The 17,500-nt window shown below is 40.9% G+C and overlaps 2 protein-coding genes across 4 annotated transcripts in view; one reads left to right on the forward strand and one right to left on the reverse strand.

Moving 5' to 3' along the window:
* cv-c (RhoGTPase activating protein) overlaps positions 1 to 17,500 on the reverse strand; it is a 1,018,432-nt gene that overhangs the window by 896,664 nt on the left and 104,268 nt on the right. The window lies entirely within an intron of this gene.
* Positions 80 to 17,500, forward strand: part of LOC143033662 (uncharacterized) — a 53,625-nt gene continuing 36,204 nt past the window's right edge. Inside the window, exon 1 of the mRNA XM_076199152.1 lies at positions 80 to 160. Within this exon, the coding sequence (XP_076055267.1) occupies positions 80 to 160 (81 nt within the window). The remainder of the gene's footprint in view (positions 161 to 17,500) is intronic.

Consider the following 17,500-nt stretch of genomic DNA (forward strand, 5'->3'; position numbering starts at 1 on the left):
AATAAATAAATAAATAAATGAAATCAATAAATGACTGAATAAATAAACAAGTAGATAAATATCCACATTAAAGTCGAATATGATAGCACCTTGCCCTACACGCTACCAGACACACTCATATGGTCATGTTCTTGGAACTCCCACGGGCGTTAATCCTAAGGTAGGTATTGATTTCTACTTTTTTAAATTCTTATTTTTGTGGACTTGAAAGCCTGCGACGGGGACCCCGAGATGTTATCATCCCTCGTAGTAGGTTTACAAACCCAGAGATATAATCTAATCCCTGCCATAAATCCCAGCAGTTCGAGGTATTTTAGGCTCTAATCTGAATCCCGAGCACCAGACTCTGGTCTGATACATAGAAATTGTCTATAATGGAACACTAACGATCTGTATCAGTGGACTTTTCTCCCAACCACAGTACGGTCACATTAGAAATATCACACATTAGTTAGATAGGAGGTTGGGGGAGGTGGGGAAGAAGGAGGGGGGAAGTGGCTGAGCCCCTTAAATCCCTCCGGCCCAATACCACCCTTTACACGTTTTAAGTTCGTGTCAAGCAATTTCATTCAGCAAAGGTGAGGAAGAGGAGAAAGGAATTTGTCTTTTGTCTCACGCGCGCGTGCGCGTGTGTGTAGATGTGTAGTTCTATCTACATTTATGCCACTGGTGTTTGAGAGAGACAAAGTCTAAGCGGGCTCTTTTCTTTACTGTTCCAGTATTCTCTCTGGTTTATACATACAGTGCAACCTCGGAAGTAACTTCGGGGGTGGGGGGTTTACCATATTTTATATAAATCTTATTTACCGTGGTGCCATATACTGATCGGATATATAAAAAAGCTTCGGTTGAGCGACGATGACAGACGCCGGACAGGCGCCGTTTCCCTTTGTAATCGAGGAGCACGGTCTATTTTGTCCGAAGCAGGTGTCAGAGCATTTTCCCCGAAACGCTGGTGGTTTCTGTTGTTCGAGCAGTTGTTGCTTAGAAGCCTGGTCTTCGAGTCACTAGGAACATTTGAATGTCCCTAGCTTGAGATCCGGAGGAACAATAGATGGCGGGAGTCAAATCCGGACCGCCGTAGTGGCAGGCGAGAACTCTAACCACAGCGCCATGAGGTAGGTAGGTAGGTAGTTAGGTGTGTGTGTGTGTGTGTGTGTGTGTGTGTGTGTGTGTGTGTGTGTGTGTGTGTGTGTGTGTGTGTGTGTGTGTGTGTGTGTGTGTGTAAGATAATCGAAGTTAAAGGCATCCTAGGCTCAGGCCTATAGACAGAGTGCCAACTCCTCAAGGCTGCACCTCCAGAAGAAGATGAGGGAACTAATAGATTTCGAAGTTGGGCGGTGGGGAAAGGTTCCTTCCGACGCCCCTCACGTAGGATCCTCACTTGAAGGTACCTATCGTCGGTCCCGTGGAAACAAGTACGTAAAGCAAAGGTTTGACAATGTAATGGTCATGAATGATTTTCATGCCTATGAATGACGGTAAATGATGCTGGAATTGGCACCGACCGCTCTTTTCCGGCGTTTATGAAGCAGAGGAACATGATCCTGCAGGCCAGAGAACACCCTCATCCTCATCCTCCTCTTCCTCCTCCTCCTCCTCTTCCTCCTCCTCCTCCTCTTCCTCCTTCTCTTTCTCCTCCTCCTCCTGCTCCTCCTCCTCTTCTTCTTCCTCCTTCTCCTCGTCCTCACTGTTTCGTTTTCCTGTCAACACGAAAGACTGGGCAAAACGAGGGGGAGTGAAAGTGGACGTCGTTTTACCTATCGGCGAATCAAGAAGACGAAAGCGGCTGGACGATTTTTTTTTTTTTTTTTTTTTATCTATTTCGAATAAAGACTTTCACAAGTCTTATCAGTATCACTCTTATCACAATGTCCTCCCCACCATCACTGCCGAAACAAGTTTTCCAGAGACCTCTTTTTCGTCGCAAACCACTCAGGAACGAATCCAGGTTTCTTCTCTTGACATTTTCCAGTTCTGACGCAGGCCTTCCATGCAGGATCACCTATTTTTCTTTTTGCCACGTCCGTATACTTCCTGGATTTAGGTTTTTGGTGACGCAAGACGACCTTATTCAGATAAGAGAAGATGGGGAATACTAGCTGAGATAGGATTTCGACGGATCTTGGGCGGCGTTTCGCAACCTGGGGGCGCTGAAATCAATTATAGGGGGTGATGGGAAATGATGCCTACATACACTTTCCTTTATCCCTCTAGTAATAACATATTAGTTTAGGGGTTGCTGGACTGCTTAGACCAAACTACAAAGGGTTCTAGGGTCATATATATATATATATATATATATATATGCATATATGTATATGTATATATATATACATCTATATTTATATTTGTATATATACAAGCACCCGGACCTGGCTTCGCCAGGTGTGCTTGGCCTACGGCGTAGCTCGCTTCGCTTCACTTGGCAATATTTCGTAAAGATTCTCTTAGCAATATTTCGTAAAGATTCTCTTGGTAATATTTTATCAAAATTCTCTTGTTAACATTTGGTAAAGATTTTCTTGGCAATATTTCGTAAATATTTTCTCATTAGTATTTCATAAAGATTCTTTTGTCAGAATTCCGTAAAGATTCTCTTTTTCTTGTTAGCACCACTTTTTTTTTCCATGGTAATATTATTAACGTATTAGAGAAATATTTTTTTATGTTAGTGGAGTGGAGATTCTCTTGGCAATATTTCGTAAAGATTCTCTTAGCAATATTTCGTAAAGATTCTCTTGGTAATATTTCGCCAGGTGTGCTTAGCCTATGGCGTAGCTCGCTTCGCTTGCTCTTCATTAGAGTACATATAATTTTTGCTATTTCGTAACATATTACAAAGGAGTCTTCAAAATCTCCCGAAGGAGTCTCCAGTCTCCAGAAGTAGTCGTCAAAGTCTCCCGACGTCAAATTCTCCCGTCGTGTCTCTCTCTCTCTCTCTCTCTCTCTCTCTCTCTCTCTCTCTCTCTCTCTCTCTCTTTCTTTCTCGTTAGGTCAATCATAAAGGCAATACATTTTTTTAATCGTTTATGTTATGTCACATAGGACCCGCGGAAATTCCACGGTTATTCAACTTTGAAGTATTACGAAGGAGTCTTCAAAATATCCTAAAGGAGCCTTCAGTCTCCAAAAGGAGTCGTCAAAGTCTCCCGACGTTGTCGTCAAATTCTCTCGCTCTCTCTCTCTCTCTCTCTCTCTCTCTCTCTCTCTCTCTCTCTCTCTCTCTCTCTCTCTTTCTCTCTCTCTCTCCTTCTCTTTTTCGTTAGGTCAATCATAAAGGCAATAAAGATTTTTGAATCGTTTATGTCATGTCACAATAAACATTTATAGACGTTTGATTATCTTCATGTAACCTATGATTAAACTTGTATAGACGTTTGAATACTGTTTATTTATTTGTGTATTTATTTATTTATCTCCTTATTTTCGTGAAGTTCTGTTAGGAGCTCAGAAAGCAACGCGACATGACGTCACACGTTAAGCTTTGAATAAATGGAAATTCCACGGGATTTACGAAAGAGTCTTTAAAATCTCCCGAAGGAGTCTTCAGTCTCCAAAAGGAGTCGTCAAAGTCTACTGACGTTATCGTCAAATTCTCCCCTCGTCTCTCTCTCTGTTTCTCTTTCTCGTTAGGTCAATCATAAAGGCAATAAAATTTCGGAAGGTGGTCATAAAAACGCCAAGAAATTTTCAAAACTGAAAAACTTTATTTTTTTATGTATATAGATTCTCTTGGCAATATTTCGTAAAGATTCTCTTAGCAATATTTTGTAAAGATTCTCTTGGTAATATTTCGTAAAGATTCTCTTGTTAACATTTGGTAAAGATTCTCTTGGCAATATTTCGTAAATATTTTCTCATTAATATTTCGTAAAGATTCTTTTGTCAGAATTCCGTAAAGATTCTCTTTTTCTTGTTAGTACCACTTTCTTTTTCCATGGTAATATTAGTGTTTCCGGTGATGACTCATTTCCGGGTTGGGCCTTGCGTAGGAGGTTGGAAGGTTTAGAGAGAAATATTTTTTTATGTTAGTGGAGTGGAGATTCTCTTGGCAATATTTCGTAAAGATTCTCTTAGCAACATTTGGTAAAGATTCTCTTGGCAATATTTCGTAAATATTTTCTCATTGATATTTCGTAAAGATTCTTTTGTCAGAATTCCGTAATTCCGTTTTTATGTATATAGATTCTCTTGGCAATATTTCGTAAAGATTCTCTTAGCGTTATTTCGTAAAGATTCTCTTGGTAATATTTCGTAAAGATTCTCTGAGTCTGAGTCAGATGTGTCCCCGGGAGTTAGTGTTTCCGGTGATGACTCATTTCCGGAGTAGGAGGTTGGAAGGTTTTAGAGAGAAATATTTTTTTATGTATATAGATAAAAAAATGTTGTTGTGTATAGTAACCGTATAAATCGTTTTCTTCCAGACCGTCCCCGCGCCAGATCACTGTTAAAACAATCACCCCGGTCCATGACCCCCTGTTACCTTTTGTTCGGGTCACGCATTTTCGTTCAGAAATCTCACTTTTGACCATTTCCATTCTTATTTAATTAGATATAGATTCTCTTGGCAATATTTCGTAAAGATTCTCTTAGCAATATTTTGTAAAGATTTTCTTGGTAATATTTCGTAAAGATTCTCTTGTTAACATTTGGTAAAGATTCTCTTGGCAATATTTCGTAAATATTTTCTCATTAATATTTCGTAAAGATTCTTTTGTCAGAATTCCGTAATTCCGTTTTTATGTATATAGATTCTCTTGGCAATATTTCGTAAAGATTCTCTTAGCAATATTTCGTAAAGATTCTCTTGGTAATATTTCGTAAAGATTCTCTTGTTAACATTTGGGAAAGATTCTCTTGGCAATATTTCGTAAATATTTTCTCATTAATATTTCGTCAAGATTCTTTTGTCAGAATTCCGTAATTCCGTTCTATGACTCATTTCCGGAGTAGGAGGTTCGAAGGTGTGCTTAACCTACGGCGTAGCTCGCTTCGCTTCACTTGGCAATATTTCGTAAAGATTCTCTTAGCAATATTTCGTAAAGATTCTCTTGGTAATATTTTATCAAAATTCTCTTGTTAACATTTGGTAAAGATTTTCTTGGCAATATTTCGTAAATATTTTCTCATTAATATTTCATAAAGATTCTTTTGTCAGAATTCCGTAAAGATTCTCTTTTTCTTGTTAGCACCACTTTCTTTTTCCATGGTAATATTATTAACGTATTAGAGAAATATTTTTTTATGTTAGTGGAGTGGAGATTCTCTTGGCAATATTTCGTAAAGATTCTCTTAGCAATATTTCGTGAAGATTCTCTTGGTAATATTTCGTAAAGATCCTCTTGTTAACATTTGGTAAAGATTCTTTTGGCAATATTTCGTAAATATTTTCTCATTAATATTTCGTAAAGATTCTTTTGTCAGAATTCCGTAATTCCGTTTTTATGTATAAAGATTCTCTTGGCAATATTTCGTAAAGATTCTCTTAGCGTTATTTCGTAAAGATTCTCTTGGTAATATTTCGTAAAGATTCTCTGAGTCTGAGTGAGATGTGTCCCCGGGAGTTTGTATTTCCGGTGATGACTCATTTCCGGAGTAGGAGGTTGGAAGGTTTAATCTTCTTCACATCAGTAACCCACTTCCAGAAATGCCGATTTCTTCGTACCTTCTCCGCTGGTGCCTCACCCTTGGCCTGCGGCGCTGCGCCTTAGGCGCGGGCGCTGCGCGCCTTGGGCTACGCCCCTTTTTTGGAAAATAAAGTTCTTCGAGTTCTTCTTCGAGTTCTTCTTCGAGTTCTTCGAGTTCTTCTTCGAGTTCTTCGAGTTCTTTTTCGAGTTCTTCGAGTTCTTCTTCGAGTTCTTCGAATTCTTCTTCGAATTCTTCTTCGAGTTCTTCGAGTTCTTCTTCGAGTTCTTCTTCGAGTTCTTCTTCGAGTTCTTCGAGTTCTTCGAGTTCTTCTTCTTCGAGTTCTCCTTCTTCTTCGAGTTCTTCTTCTTCGAGTTCTTCTTCGAGTTCTTCTCTTTCGAGTTCTTCGAGTTCTTTTTCGAGTTCTTCGAGTTCTTCTTTTTCGAGTTCTTCGAGTTCTTCTTTTTCGAGTTCTTCGAGTTCTTCGAGTTCTTCTTCTTCGAGTTTTTCGATTTCTTCTTCGAGTTCTACTTCTTCTTCTTCTTCGAGTTCTTCGAGTTCTTCTTCTTCCTCTTCTTCGAGTTCTTCTTCTTCTTCTTCTTCTTCTTCTTCTTCTTCTTCTTCGAGTTCTTCCTCTTCTTCTTCTTCGATTTCTTCGAGTTCTTCTTCTTCTTCGAGTTCTTCTTCTTCACCGTAGTTGGCGGTGTAACCGATTTACCACCAAACGCGAAGGTGTGACCGAATTACCACCGGACGGCGTAAGCAACCATTAAATTTTTTTTATATTAGATACACCCATGTTGTTGTGTGCTTAGGTGTGCTTAGCCTATGGCGTAGCTCGCTTCGCTCGCTCTTCATTAGAGTACATATAATTTTTGCTATTTCGTAACATATTACAAAGGAGTCTTCAAAATCTCCCGAAGGAGTCTCTAGTCTCCAGAAGTAGTCGTCAAAGTCTCCCGACGTCAAATTCTCCCGTCGTGTGTCTCTCTCTCTTTCTCTCTTTCTTTCTCGTTAGGTCAATCATAAAGGCAATACATTTTTTTAATCGTTTATGTTATGTCACATAGGACCCGCGGAAATTCCACGGTTATTCAACTTTGAAGTATTACGAAGGAGTCTTCAAAATCTCCTAAAGGAGCCTTCAGTCTCCAAAAGGAGTCGTCAAAGTCTCCCGACGGTGTCGTCAAATTCTCTCGCTCTTTCTCTCTCTCTCTCCTTCTCTTTTTCGTTAGGTCAATTATAAAGGCAAAAAAGATTTTTGAATCGTTTATGTCATGTCACAATAAACATTTATAGACGTTTGAATACTGTTTATTTATTTGTGTATTTATTTATTTATCTCCTTATTTTCGTGAAGTTCTGTTAGGAGCTCAGAAAGCAACGCGACATGACGTCACACGTTAAGCTTTGAATAAATGGAAATTCCACGGGATTTACGAAAGAGTCTTCAAAATCTCCCGAGGGAGTCTTCATGTTGTTGTGTATAGTAACCGTATAAATCGTTTTCTTCCAGACCGTCCCCGCGCCAGATCACTGTTAAAACACTCACCCCGGTCCATGACCCCCTGTTACCTTTTGTTCGGGTCACGCACTTTCGTTCAAAAATTTTAGTTTTGACCATTTCCATTTTTATTTAATTAGATAGATTCTCTTGGCAATATTTCGTAAAGATTCTCTTAGCAATATTTTGTAAAGATTTTCTTGGTAATATTTCGTAAAGATTCTCTTGTTAACATTTGGTAAAGATTTCGTAAATATTTTCTCATTAATATTTCGTAAAGATTCTTTTGTCAGAATTCCGTAATTCCGTTTTTATGTATATAGATTCTCTTGGCAATATTTCGTAAAGATTCTCTTAGCAATATTTCGTAAAGATTCTCTTGGTAATATTTCGTAAAGATTCTCTTGTTAACATTTGGGAAAGATTCTCTTGGCAATATTTCGTAAATATTTTCTCATTAATATTTCGTAAAGATTCTTTTGTCAGAATTCCGTAATTCCGTTTTATGACTCATTTCCGGAGTAGGAGGTTGGAAGGTTTAGAGAGAAATATTTTTTTATGTATACACCCATGTTGTTGTGTATAGTAACCGTATAAATCGTTTTCTTCCAGACCGTCCCCGCGCCAGATCACTGTTAAAACACTCACCCCGGTCCATGATCCCCTATTATTTTCATAAAAATATAAGCCCACCGGCTGCGCCGGCCCGGCTACACCGGGGGCCTTGGCCTGCGGCGCTGCGCCTTAGGCGCGGGCGCTGCGCGCCCTGGGCTACGCCCCTTTTTTGGAAAATAAAATATAAAAATATCAAAATCGAGTTCTTCGAGTTCTTCTTCGAGTTCTTCTTCGAGTTCTTCTTCGAGTTCTTCTTCGAGTTCTTCGAGTTCTTCTTCGAGTTCTTCGAGTTCTTCTTCGAGTTCTTCTTCTTCGAGTTCTCCTTCTTCTTCGAGTTCTTCTTCTTCGAGTTCTTCTTTTTCGAGTTCTTCGAGTTCTTCTTTTTCGAGTTCTTCGAGTTCTTCGAGTTCTTCGAGTTCTTCTTCTTCGAGTTTTTCGATTTCTTCTTCGAGTTCTACTTCTTCTTCTTCGAGTTCTTCGAGTTCTTCTTCTTCCTCTTCTTCGAGTTCTTCGAGTTCTTCTTCTTCTTCTTCTTCTTCTTCTTCTTCTTCTTCTTCTTCTTCTTCGAGTTCTTCCTCTTCTTCTTCTTCGATTTCTTCGAGTTCTTCTTCTTCTTCGAGTTCTTCTTCTTCACCGTAGTTGGCGGTGTAACCGATTTACCACCAAACGCGAAGGTGTGACCGAATTACCACCGGACGGCGTAAGCAACCATTAATTTTTTTTATATTAGAGATACACCCATGTTGTTGTGTATAGTAACCGTATAAATCGTTTTCTTCCAGACCGTCCCCGCCCGAAGGAGTCTCTAGTCTCTAGAAGTAGTCGTCAAAGTCTCCCGACGTCAAATTCTCCCGTCGTGTGTCTCTCTCTCTCTTTCTCTCTTTCTTTCTCGTTAGGTCAATCATAAAGGCAATACATTTTTTTAATCGTTTATGTTATGTCACATAGGACCCGCGGAAATTCCACGGTTATTCAACTTTGAAGTATTACGAAGGAGTCTTCAAAATCTCCTAAAGGAGCCTTCAGTCTCCAAAAGGAGTCGTCAAAGTCTCCCGACGGTGTCGTCAAATTCTCTCGCTCTTTCTCTCTCTCTCTCCTTCTCTTTTTCGTTAGGTCAATTATAAAGGCAAAAAAGATTTTTGAATCGTTTATGTCATGTCACAATAAACATTTATAGACGTTTGAATACTGTTTATTTATTTGTGTATTTATTTATTTATCTCCTTATTTTCGTGAAGTTCTGTTAGGAGCTCAGAAAGCAACGCGACATGACGTCACACGTTAAGCTTTGAATAAATGGAAATTCCACGGGATTTACGAAAGAGTCTTCAAAATCTCCCGAGGGAGTCTTCATGTTGTTGTGTATAGTAACCGTATAAATCGTTTTCTTCCAGACCGTCCCCGCGCCAGATCACTGTTAAAACACTCACCCCGGTCCATGACCCCCTGTTACCTTTTGTTCGGGTCACGCACTTTCGTTCAAAAATTTTAGTTTTGACCATTTTCATTTTTATATATATAATATATATATATATATATATATTTTTTTTTTTTTTTTTTTTTTTTTTTTTTTTTTTAATGCTGATCTGGGGTTTCAATTTATCCAGACCGTGAGATGTTAACCACAACGAAACCTATAAAAGGAAACTACACCAAATCATTGACTTAACGACATCGCTATCAACCACAGGTTCCTCATTAGAGGTTCCCCAACATTCAGCGATGCCCATTGGCCTCCAAGATTCCTCCTCGTCCCTTGAACCCTTTCTGCACAGTAACCTCTCCCCACAGGCCTGGGCTTGGCTGGCGTCAGACGATTGTATTCAGATTAAGTGGAAAATCTGGAAGAATTTTAGCTATCGCACCGCTACCTCATCAAACCATCGCCATTTCTCTTCCTTCTAATCCTCCTTCCTCGTTTTCGTTTTCCTCCTCCTCCTCCTCCTCCTCTTCCTCCTCTGCCTTCTCCTTCCTCCTTCTTTCTCCATTCCTCTTCCACCATCTTCCTATTACTCCTCCTCTACTTTCCTATCCCTCCTTCTTCTCATCCTTCCTCTTCCTACTCCTCCTTTTCCTGCACCATTCCATCCCATCAATTCCTCCACACAACATAAGCCGTCAGATTGGGTCCCGATAGTGGAGTCGGTGCCTGCCACGGCCAGAAATGGGTTCATCCATTTCAACTCTTAATCCGTTCCTTTCTATTTTACTGGCGCGTCGAATCCTTTGACCTCCAGGTTACGCCATGACCTACGCGCAGCAGCAGATGGGGATTTCGCCGAAACGGTCGTTCTCAGAATGTACCCATCCTGTCCCAGGCGGTAGGTACGCGGCTTGAAATATATATATATATATATATATATATATATCTCTATATATATATTTATATATATATATATATGTTTATATATATTTTTTCCTTCTTCTTTTAAGTTTATGCCAATTATTTTTCTTTTTCTAAAGTTATCTTAACGATTTTCACTAGGAATTTTTTAAAGCAGATTACCACGACTGAGTAATTTGAGTCGATTTGTTGAACCCGTCATTCTGGGTAATCTTTTATCACGAGGAACATAAGACTTCGTCATGACTACAGGGGAGAGAAGGAGAGAGGGAGAGAGGGGGAGAAGGTGAGAGGGAGAAGGGGAGGGGGAGGAGAAGAATGAGAAATAGGAGAGAGAGAGAGGGGAAGAAAGAGGGGGAGGGGGAGAGGGGGGAGAGAGGGGAAGAATGGGAGAGAGGGGAAGAATGGGAGAGGGGACAGGAGAAGAGGGAAAGAATGGGAGAGGAACTGGGGAGAGGGGGAGAAAGGTAGAGGGGGAGAGGGGGGAAGGGGAGAGAGGAGAAGGGAGAGGGGAAGAAGGGGAGGAGGGGAGAGGGAAGAAGGGGAGAGGGAGGAAGGGGGAGATAGGAGAGGGAGAGGGGAAGAGGGGAGAAATGGTAGAAGAGTAGAGGTAGAGTAAAGGTAGCGGGGAAGAGGGGGAGAGGGGAAGAGGGGGAGAGTGAGAGAAGGAAAGAGAGAGGGGAGGAGTAGGGGAGAGGGAGAGAGGTGAAGAAGGGAGAGGGGGAGAGGGGGAGAGGGTAGAGGAGAGAAGGAGTGTGGGAGAATGGAAGTGGGGGAGAGGGTAGAGGAGAGAGGGAGTGTGGGAGAGGGGGAGTGGGGGAGATGGGTGGAGGGGGAGAGGAGTAGAGAGGGAGAAGTAAAGAGGGGAGACAGGCATAGGGGGAGAGGGGGAGAGGGGGAACGGGGACGAGGACGGCATCAGGACGCGCAGGCATCAAGTATTTAAGTCGAATTCATAGAAAATAAAGTTTTCTGTGTATATTCAATATGTGTACACATGCATGTACATATACATAGTAGTACATATAGATATGCTATGTATATATACACATATGCGGGCGTATGTATGTAAACGTGTATGTGTGTGTGTGTGTGTGTGTGTGTGTGTGTGTGTGTGTGTGTGTGTGTGTGTGTGTGTGTGTGTGTGTGTGTGTGTGTGTGTGAGAGAGAGAGAGAGAGCATGTGTGTACGTGCTTGACTGCATGCATGCATGTATGTTCAATTAATCCAACCAGAAATTACTTTCCGTCGTGGACAATTTTCTCTTATATCCATAGTGTGTAGACAGGTGTCACATAACACATGCACATTTGTCCACATCACAATGAAGGTACAACACATAAATGTCATCCGGCAGTGTAGATCTCGCTGTACCCCTCACTCTGTTCCTCCCTCCCTCCCTCCCTCCCTCCCTCACGTGGATTGTACGCATCCAACAACTATTAGGGACTGTTACTGGGTCTTGTCCAAGCACGAAGGGCAAAGGTGACCGATTCGCTCGCAGCTAAGCGCTTCCTTTGTCAGAATTCCTGACCCGATATTAGAAATGTCTCAAATACACACAGACTACAACCTTTCTTTTATAAGGCCACCTCGAGGCTATGGGTTCTCTATGAAAGAACACCTGAGTTGGCAGCGGTGATGGTGATGACGACGACGCCTGGGTAAGACTGAAGACGCTCGGACGCTCAAGAACACACTGATACACCGAGTCAACCTGGAGTCATTATCAATTCCCAAACTCGCTCCTCGTTAAGATAATGCCACGTTTGGCCCCTCAGTCTCTGATATATTAATGGTTACCTCTCGAAAGGACGTGTCTTATCTCGATTCATAGGCCATGTTCTATTTTTCTTCACTTATGGTTCTCGATATTTTTTTTTTTTTTTTTTTTTTTCTTGTGATTCAGTCATCAGCAATCTTATCTCCAGAGGAGACTATGTTTGTGTTTATAACGAGCCGTGTCTCAGATAATGCTGTCAAAGTCCATAAACATTCAGATATGTTCATATCTTAGTTCAGGTTCGTTTTGCTTTTTATTGAAAATTATACCTGGACAGTCCATAAAGAAATAATTAAGTCCTTTTTCTACTGGCATATTCACATATATACACGAATATAAACTTTGTCGATGAAAATTCTTATTTACAAAGCACCAGCAGATCAACATGTGTATAACATTGAGAAGATTGACTTTTATATATATTTTCGCTACCACCTAAGAATTTGGAGATTTTTTCTCATTCAATGTTTTGAATTAAAGAGGGAAAGAGAGCGAGGGAGACAGAGATGGAGACCGAGAGAGGGATAGACTGACAGAGACAGAGAGAGAGACAGAGAGACAGAGAGACAGAAAGACTAATATAGAGGTACAGAGATAAAGATAGAGAAATAGAGAGAGATAGAGAGACAAAGATAGAGATAAATATAGAGATAGAGAGATAGAGATAGATAGAGAGTTAGGGACACGGATAGAGACAGAGATAGAGAAAGGGATATAGATAGAGAGATAGATAGAGAGATAGAGAGAAATAGAGAGATAGAGAGATAGAGATAGAGAGTTAGGGACACGGATAGAGATAGAGGTAGAGAAAGGGATATAGATAGAGAGATAGATAGAGAGATAGATAGAGAGATAGAGAGAAATAGAGAGATAGAGAGATAGAGAGGCAGAGAGATAAATAGATAGATATATATATATACTGTATATAGGGAGAGCGATGAGAAAGAGGGTAATCGCCCACGGGCCTGGGCACACTTTAGAAAGGCGCACCTGACGTAAAAATAAGAACCTGGTGACCCGGCCGAAGGGGGTAACCCAAGCCGGCTCTCGAGAGGGCCAAGAAGGCATTCCGCAGACGTGTATTACATCATACCTGAGCGCAGTTCCTCCTCTAGGACGTTTGTGACACTTCGAGTTCGATGGTTTCTATGTGACAACATGATTTCATTATTTTTTGCATTCCGCGTCTGAGAGGGAGGAAGGTCTAATGGTTTTTCGAAAATAAGATCCAAGTGAAGGGAACGAAGGCAGGAGAAAAGAGCCGCGACAGCTTCAAGTAGGCCCTCCACTCTTACCTGCGATGTAAGATCTATCTTTCGTTCCGTCGTTGAAAACCATTGTTTCTATCCTAGGATGTAGTATAGTGGTTAGCCAGAGGTAGTAAAGGGGAGACTCAAAGAGGGTACAGTAGTACTGTAGTATTAATATAGGTAAATAGAATTAATTTTGTTTTATTCTTATTCTATTGTATATCATTCTATTTCATTACATACATATACATATGTATATATATACTGTATATATATATATATATATATATACATATATATATATATTGATTTAAACTATGACAAATGTAACTAAAGGCGGAGAAAGTATACGATTCCTCCATTATTCCTCACATATATATATATATATATATATATATATATATATATATATATATATATACATATATATATATATATTATATATATTATATATATATACATATATATTATATATATATATATATATATATATATCCAGTCACAAAATAATGTTACGCAGCTTAAGTCTGTAAAAGTATCATTAAAGTCATTAGTCACTAAGTTCACTAAAATCTTGACTGTATAAAACTGAAACAGTCACGTCCCTCACGGGGCTGCAAGGCATGAAAGAATAAGAGTTCCCGAAGGAGGGGACGACGACGACGACGTTGGAAGGTAATATCGCCCTTGCGAAGGAAGGACCCAAGACACAAATCACTATTGAAGAGGTGCATCTAAACACGGATCTAGACTGATCACTGCAGTGACAGGCTTGATTAATTTTGTTATGGCGAGTGGCAGATGATTTTTGCAGGAGACCACCTCCCTCCCACCCCACACACACGACTCGATGGCGCAGTGGTTAGAGTTCCCGGCCGCCACTACGGCAGTAGTGGGTTCGAATTCCGCCCAGGACTGAAATAATTTCAGTATCGCTGTGCTGCGAGTCGTTACTCCAACTCTCGTAGGCGGTGAGTTGGGTGTGTGTGTGCGTGTAAGGTCACAGCATTACCATTGATCGGTTATATAGGAGCTCTGACCTATCTTCCAGGAGGGAAATAGCTGTCGATCACGAGTCCAACACGTGATCCAAGACCATGGTGAATCACACACACACACTCGGGGCTCAATTGAAACCCCGTTCAAGCAGCTATCGCCCAACAGAGTCCTATTTGTATACCAAAAGCCGACCTAAATTCTCATTGAATATATGTACCGTATACTCGTATACCGTTTTATATATGTATACATACATATACCAAAGGCTATTTCTCCCGTGTAAGCGAGAAAAAGCCTTTGGTATATGTATGTATACATATATAAAACGGTTTAACGGACCTCCATGAAAATTGCTGTGCACATTCAGGACACATAACCAAGAAACTTGGATCAATTCATCTACTAAAATATCTAATAGCTTCAATTTAGATACATTGCGCGATATTTCTGACTATGGTAAATTGCCACACACTTTGTCATATAAACAATGTCGCTAACCTGATCGTGTTCTTTGAATTCCCATGGACGGGTTGTTGAGCGGTGCAAAAGAAGTATCGCGTCCTTTGGCATTTGGGAACTCTTCGCTGAGAAAAGGAAGCAATGAGTGAGATTGACCTGATGACCATATGAGTAACAGAAGTTTCCTTTACTCTAAACAAGAAATATCATTACTTTCTGTGTGTTTGTGTGTGTGTGTGTGTGTGTGTGTGTGTGTGTGTGTGTGTGTGTGTGTGTGTGTGTGTGTGTGTGTGTGTGTGTGTGTGTGTGTGTGTGTGTGTGTGTGTGTGTGTGTGTGTGTGTGTGTGTGTGTGTGTGTGTGTAACCATTATGTTGGATCACGTGTTGGACTCGTGTTAGACAGCTATTACCCTTTCGGACGAGAGCTCAGAGTTCATACATGATCTATGCAGTGACTACACGCACACACACACACACACACACACACACACACACACACACACACACACACACACACACACACACACACACACACACACACAAACACACACACACACGCAAGCACACACACACACACACACACACACACACACACACACACACACACACACACACACACACACACACACACACACACACACACACACACACACACACACACACACACACACACACACACACTCCTTGCCCATCAGAATTCGGTCCCCTCCGAAGTCACATACCCGAATTACCGGGCGATACGATGTGTGTTTGAGTGTTTGCATTTACCTAGTAGTTATCTTAGTTGCATTTTACGGGAAGGGGAGCTATGCTCGTGGTGTGTATGTGTGTGTGTGTGTGTGTGTGTGTGTGTGTGTGTGTGTGTGTGTGTGTGTGTGTGTGTGTGTGTGTGTGTGTGTGTGTGTGTGTGTGTGTGTGTGTGTGTGTGTGTGTGTGTGTGTGTGTGTGTGTGTGTGTGTGTGTGTGTGTGTGTGCGTGTGTGTGTGCGCGCGCGCATGTATGTGTGAGTGCGCATGTGTGTGTGTGTGTGTGTGTGTGTGTGTGTGTGTGTGTGTGTGTGTGTGTGTGTGTGTGTGTGTGTGTGTGTGTGTGTGTGTGTGTGTGTGTGTGTGCGTGTGTGTGTACGTGTGTGTATTTTCCCCTCCCTGTAAGGAAAGAAGGCTGGAGCAGCTTTCCATAAGTCACTATCTGCTTACCTGCGTATCAACGAAGCATCAGCGCTCACCTAAGAGAGCCATAAATAATGCATGAGCATTAAGCCTAAAATATACCAAACAAACTCGAAAATGCATTTCGTGGTACAAAAGCTGTAATCAGAAGTTGTAGGAAATCAGAGACAATAAAATACATTACGAATAGTACAGCTTCATTCAGTCATTGATGTGATTAATTGATAAATCATCATTCAATAGTTGTTGCCCTATACAAAAGGAAAGCTATACAAGAGTTATAAACGAAATTTCAACACAAAAATTATCGGGAATATTTTAATATATATATATATATATAAATATATATATATATATATATATATATATAAATATATATATATATATATGAACTTTTTTGAAGCTCTGCCATGGGATTCGAACCCTGACCCGTGCGTCCATAATCACGAGGCCAAGACGCTAGCAACCATGCTACATGTGATGATTCAAAAGGACTGAACAAGTCCCCGACCACGCTTCACGTAACATTGGAAGATCTAGTCTCATTTTCATCCAATCCCCGTATTAGGCGAGCCCTCCGACAAGTTGTGAATGTTAAAGATAGTTTGAACATTTTTCTAAAAATGTTCAAACTGTCTTTAATACACACACACACACACACACACTTCTTTGGGGAAGAGGGGAATGTCTGTTGAGGAAGGACGGGAGAGGACAGAAGACGGGTGAATGGAGAATGGTTGTATATGGAAGATGTTGTGATGCATGAAGTGGAATGGACGGGGGAATGGGGGGTGAGGTAGTGTGTGTGAACAAAATTTTGACGCAGCCCGAAGAGATTTCTCCCCGTCCTCTCCTTTATATGGGGGGACGGAGAGGGGGGGGTCGCCGATTTAATGAAGCGGCCTTGCTGTGGATGTGCTGTGTCTTGCGACACTGCTTCTGACCCAGGGCAGTGGACAGGGTGCAGGGATGACCCGTCATCTAGGAGGTGCTAAGATGGGAGGGAGGGTGGAGGGGTATGGAGTGTGTTCGGGGATGGAATGGGTGGGAATGATTTTATGCCTTTTCCTTTTTGGCTACCTCCCTAGTAAGGGAGGAAAAAGCCTTGGTATATGTATGTATGTATTTGTGAGGACTTTACAGCTTGCCTGGAAGAGATTTTCAGAAGGTTGAGTTAAGAAAAGAAAGGTTTGAAGATTAATGGCGAATATTTGAACCACCTAAGATTTGGGAATGACATTATTTTCATTTCAGAAAGAGCAGAAGACTTGCAAGATATGCTGAGTTATCTAAACAAGAAAAGTCTCAAAGTAGGTTTAAAAATTAATAAGAGCAAAACCAAAGTAATGTTCAATACGAAAGTTCAAAGTAAAGAGATTATAATCGATGGTGAGAGTCTTGAAGAAGTTGATGAGTATAATTATTTAGGCCAGATGGTGAAAGTGACAAAAGATCATGGTAATGAAATAAAGAGACGTATTACAATTGGTTGGAAAGTGTTTAGTAAGTATAATAAAATCCTGAGAGGCTCTCTACCTTTATGTTTGAAACGTAAAGTTTACAATCAATGCATTCTGCCAGCAATAATCTACGGGTGTGAGACTTGGAAACTGACGAAGGCGATGAAAACAAAGCTAAGGACTGCACAGAGGAGAATGGAGAGATCAATGATGGGAATAACGCTGAGAGACCGAAAGAGAGCAAGTTCGGTGAGAAAGCAGACTAGAGTGAAAGATTTTATTGAGGCGG

This window comes from Oratosquilla oratoria, chromosome 16 (assembly GCF_046742065.1).
Source record: "Oratosquilla oratoria isolate Oo_2021 chromosome 16, ASM4674206v1, whole genome shotgun sequence".
Classification (NCBI taxonomy): Eukaryota; Metazoa; Arthropoda; class Malacostraca; order Stomatopoda; family Squillidae; genus Oratosquilla; species Oratosquilla oratoria.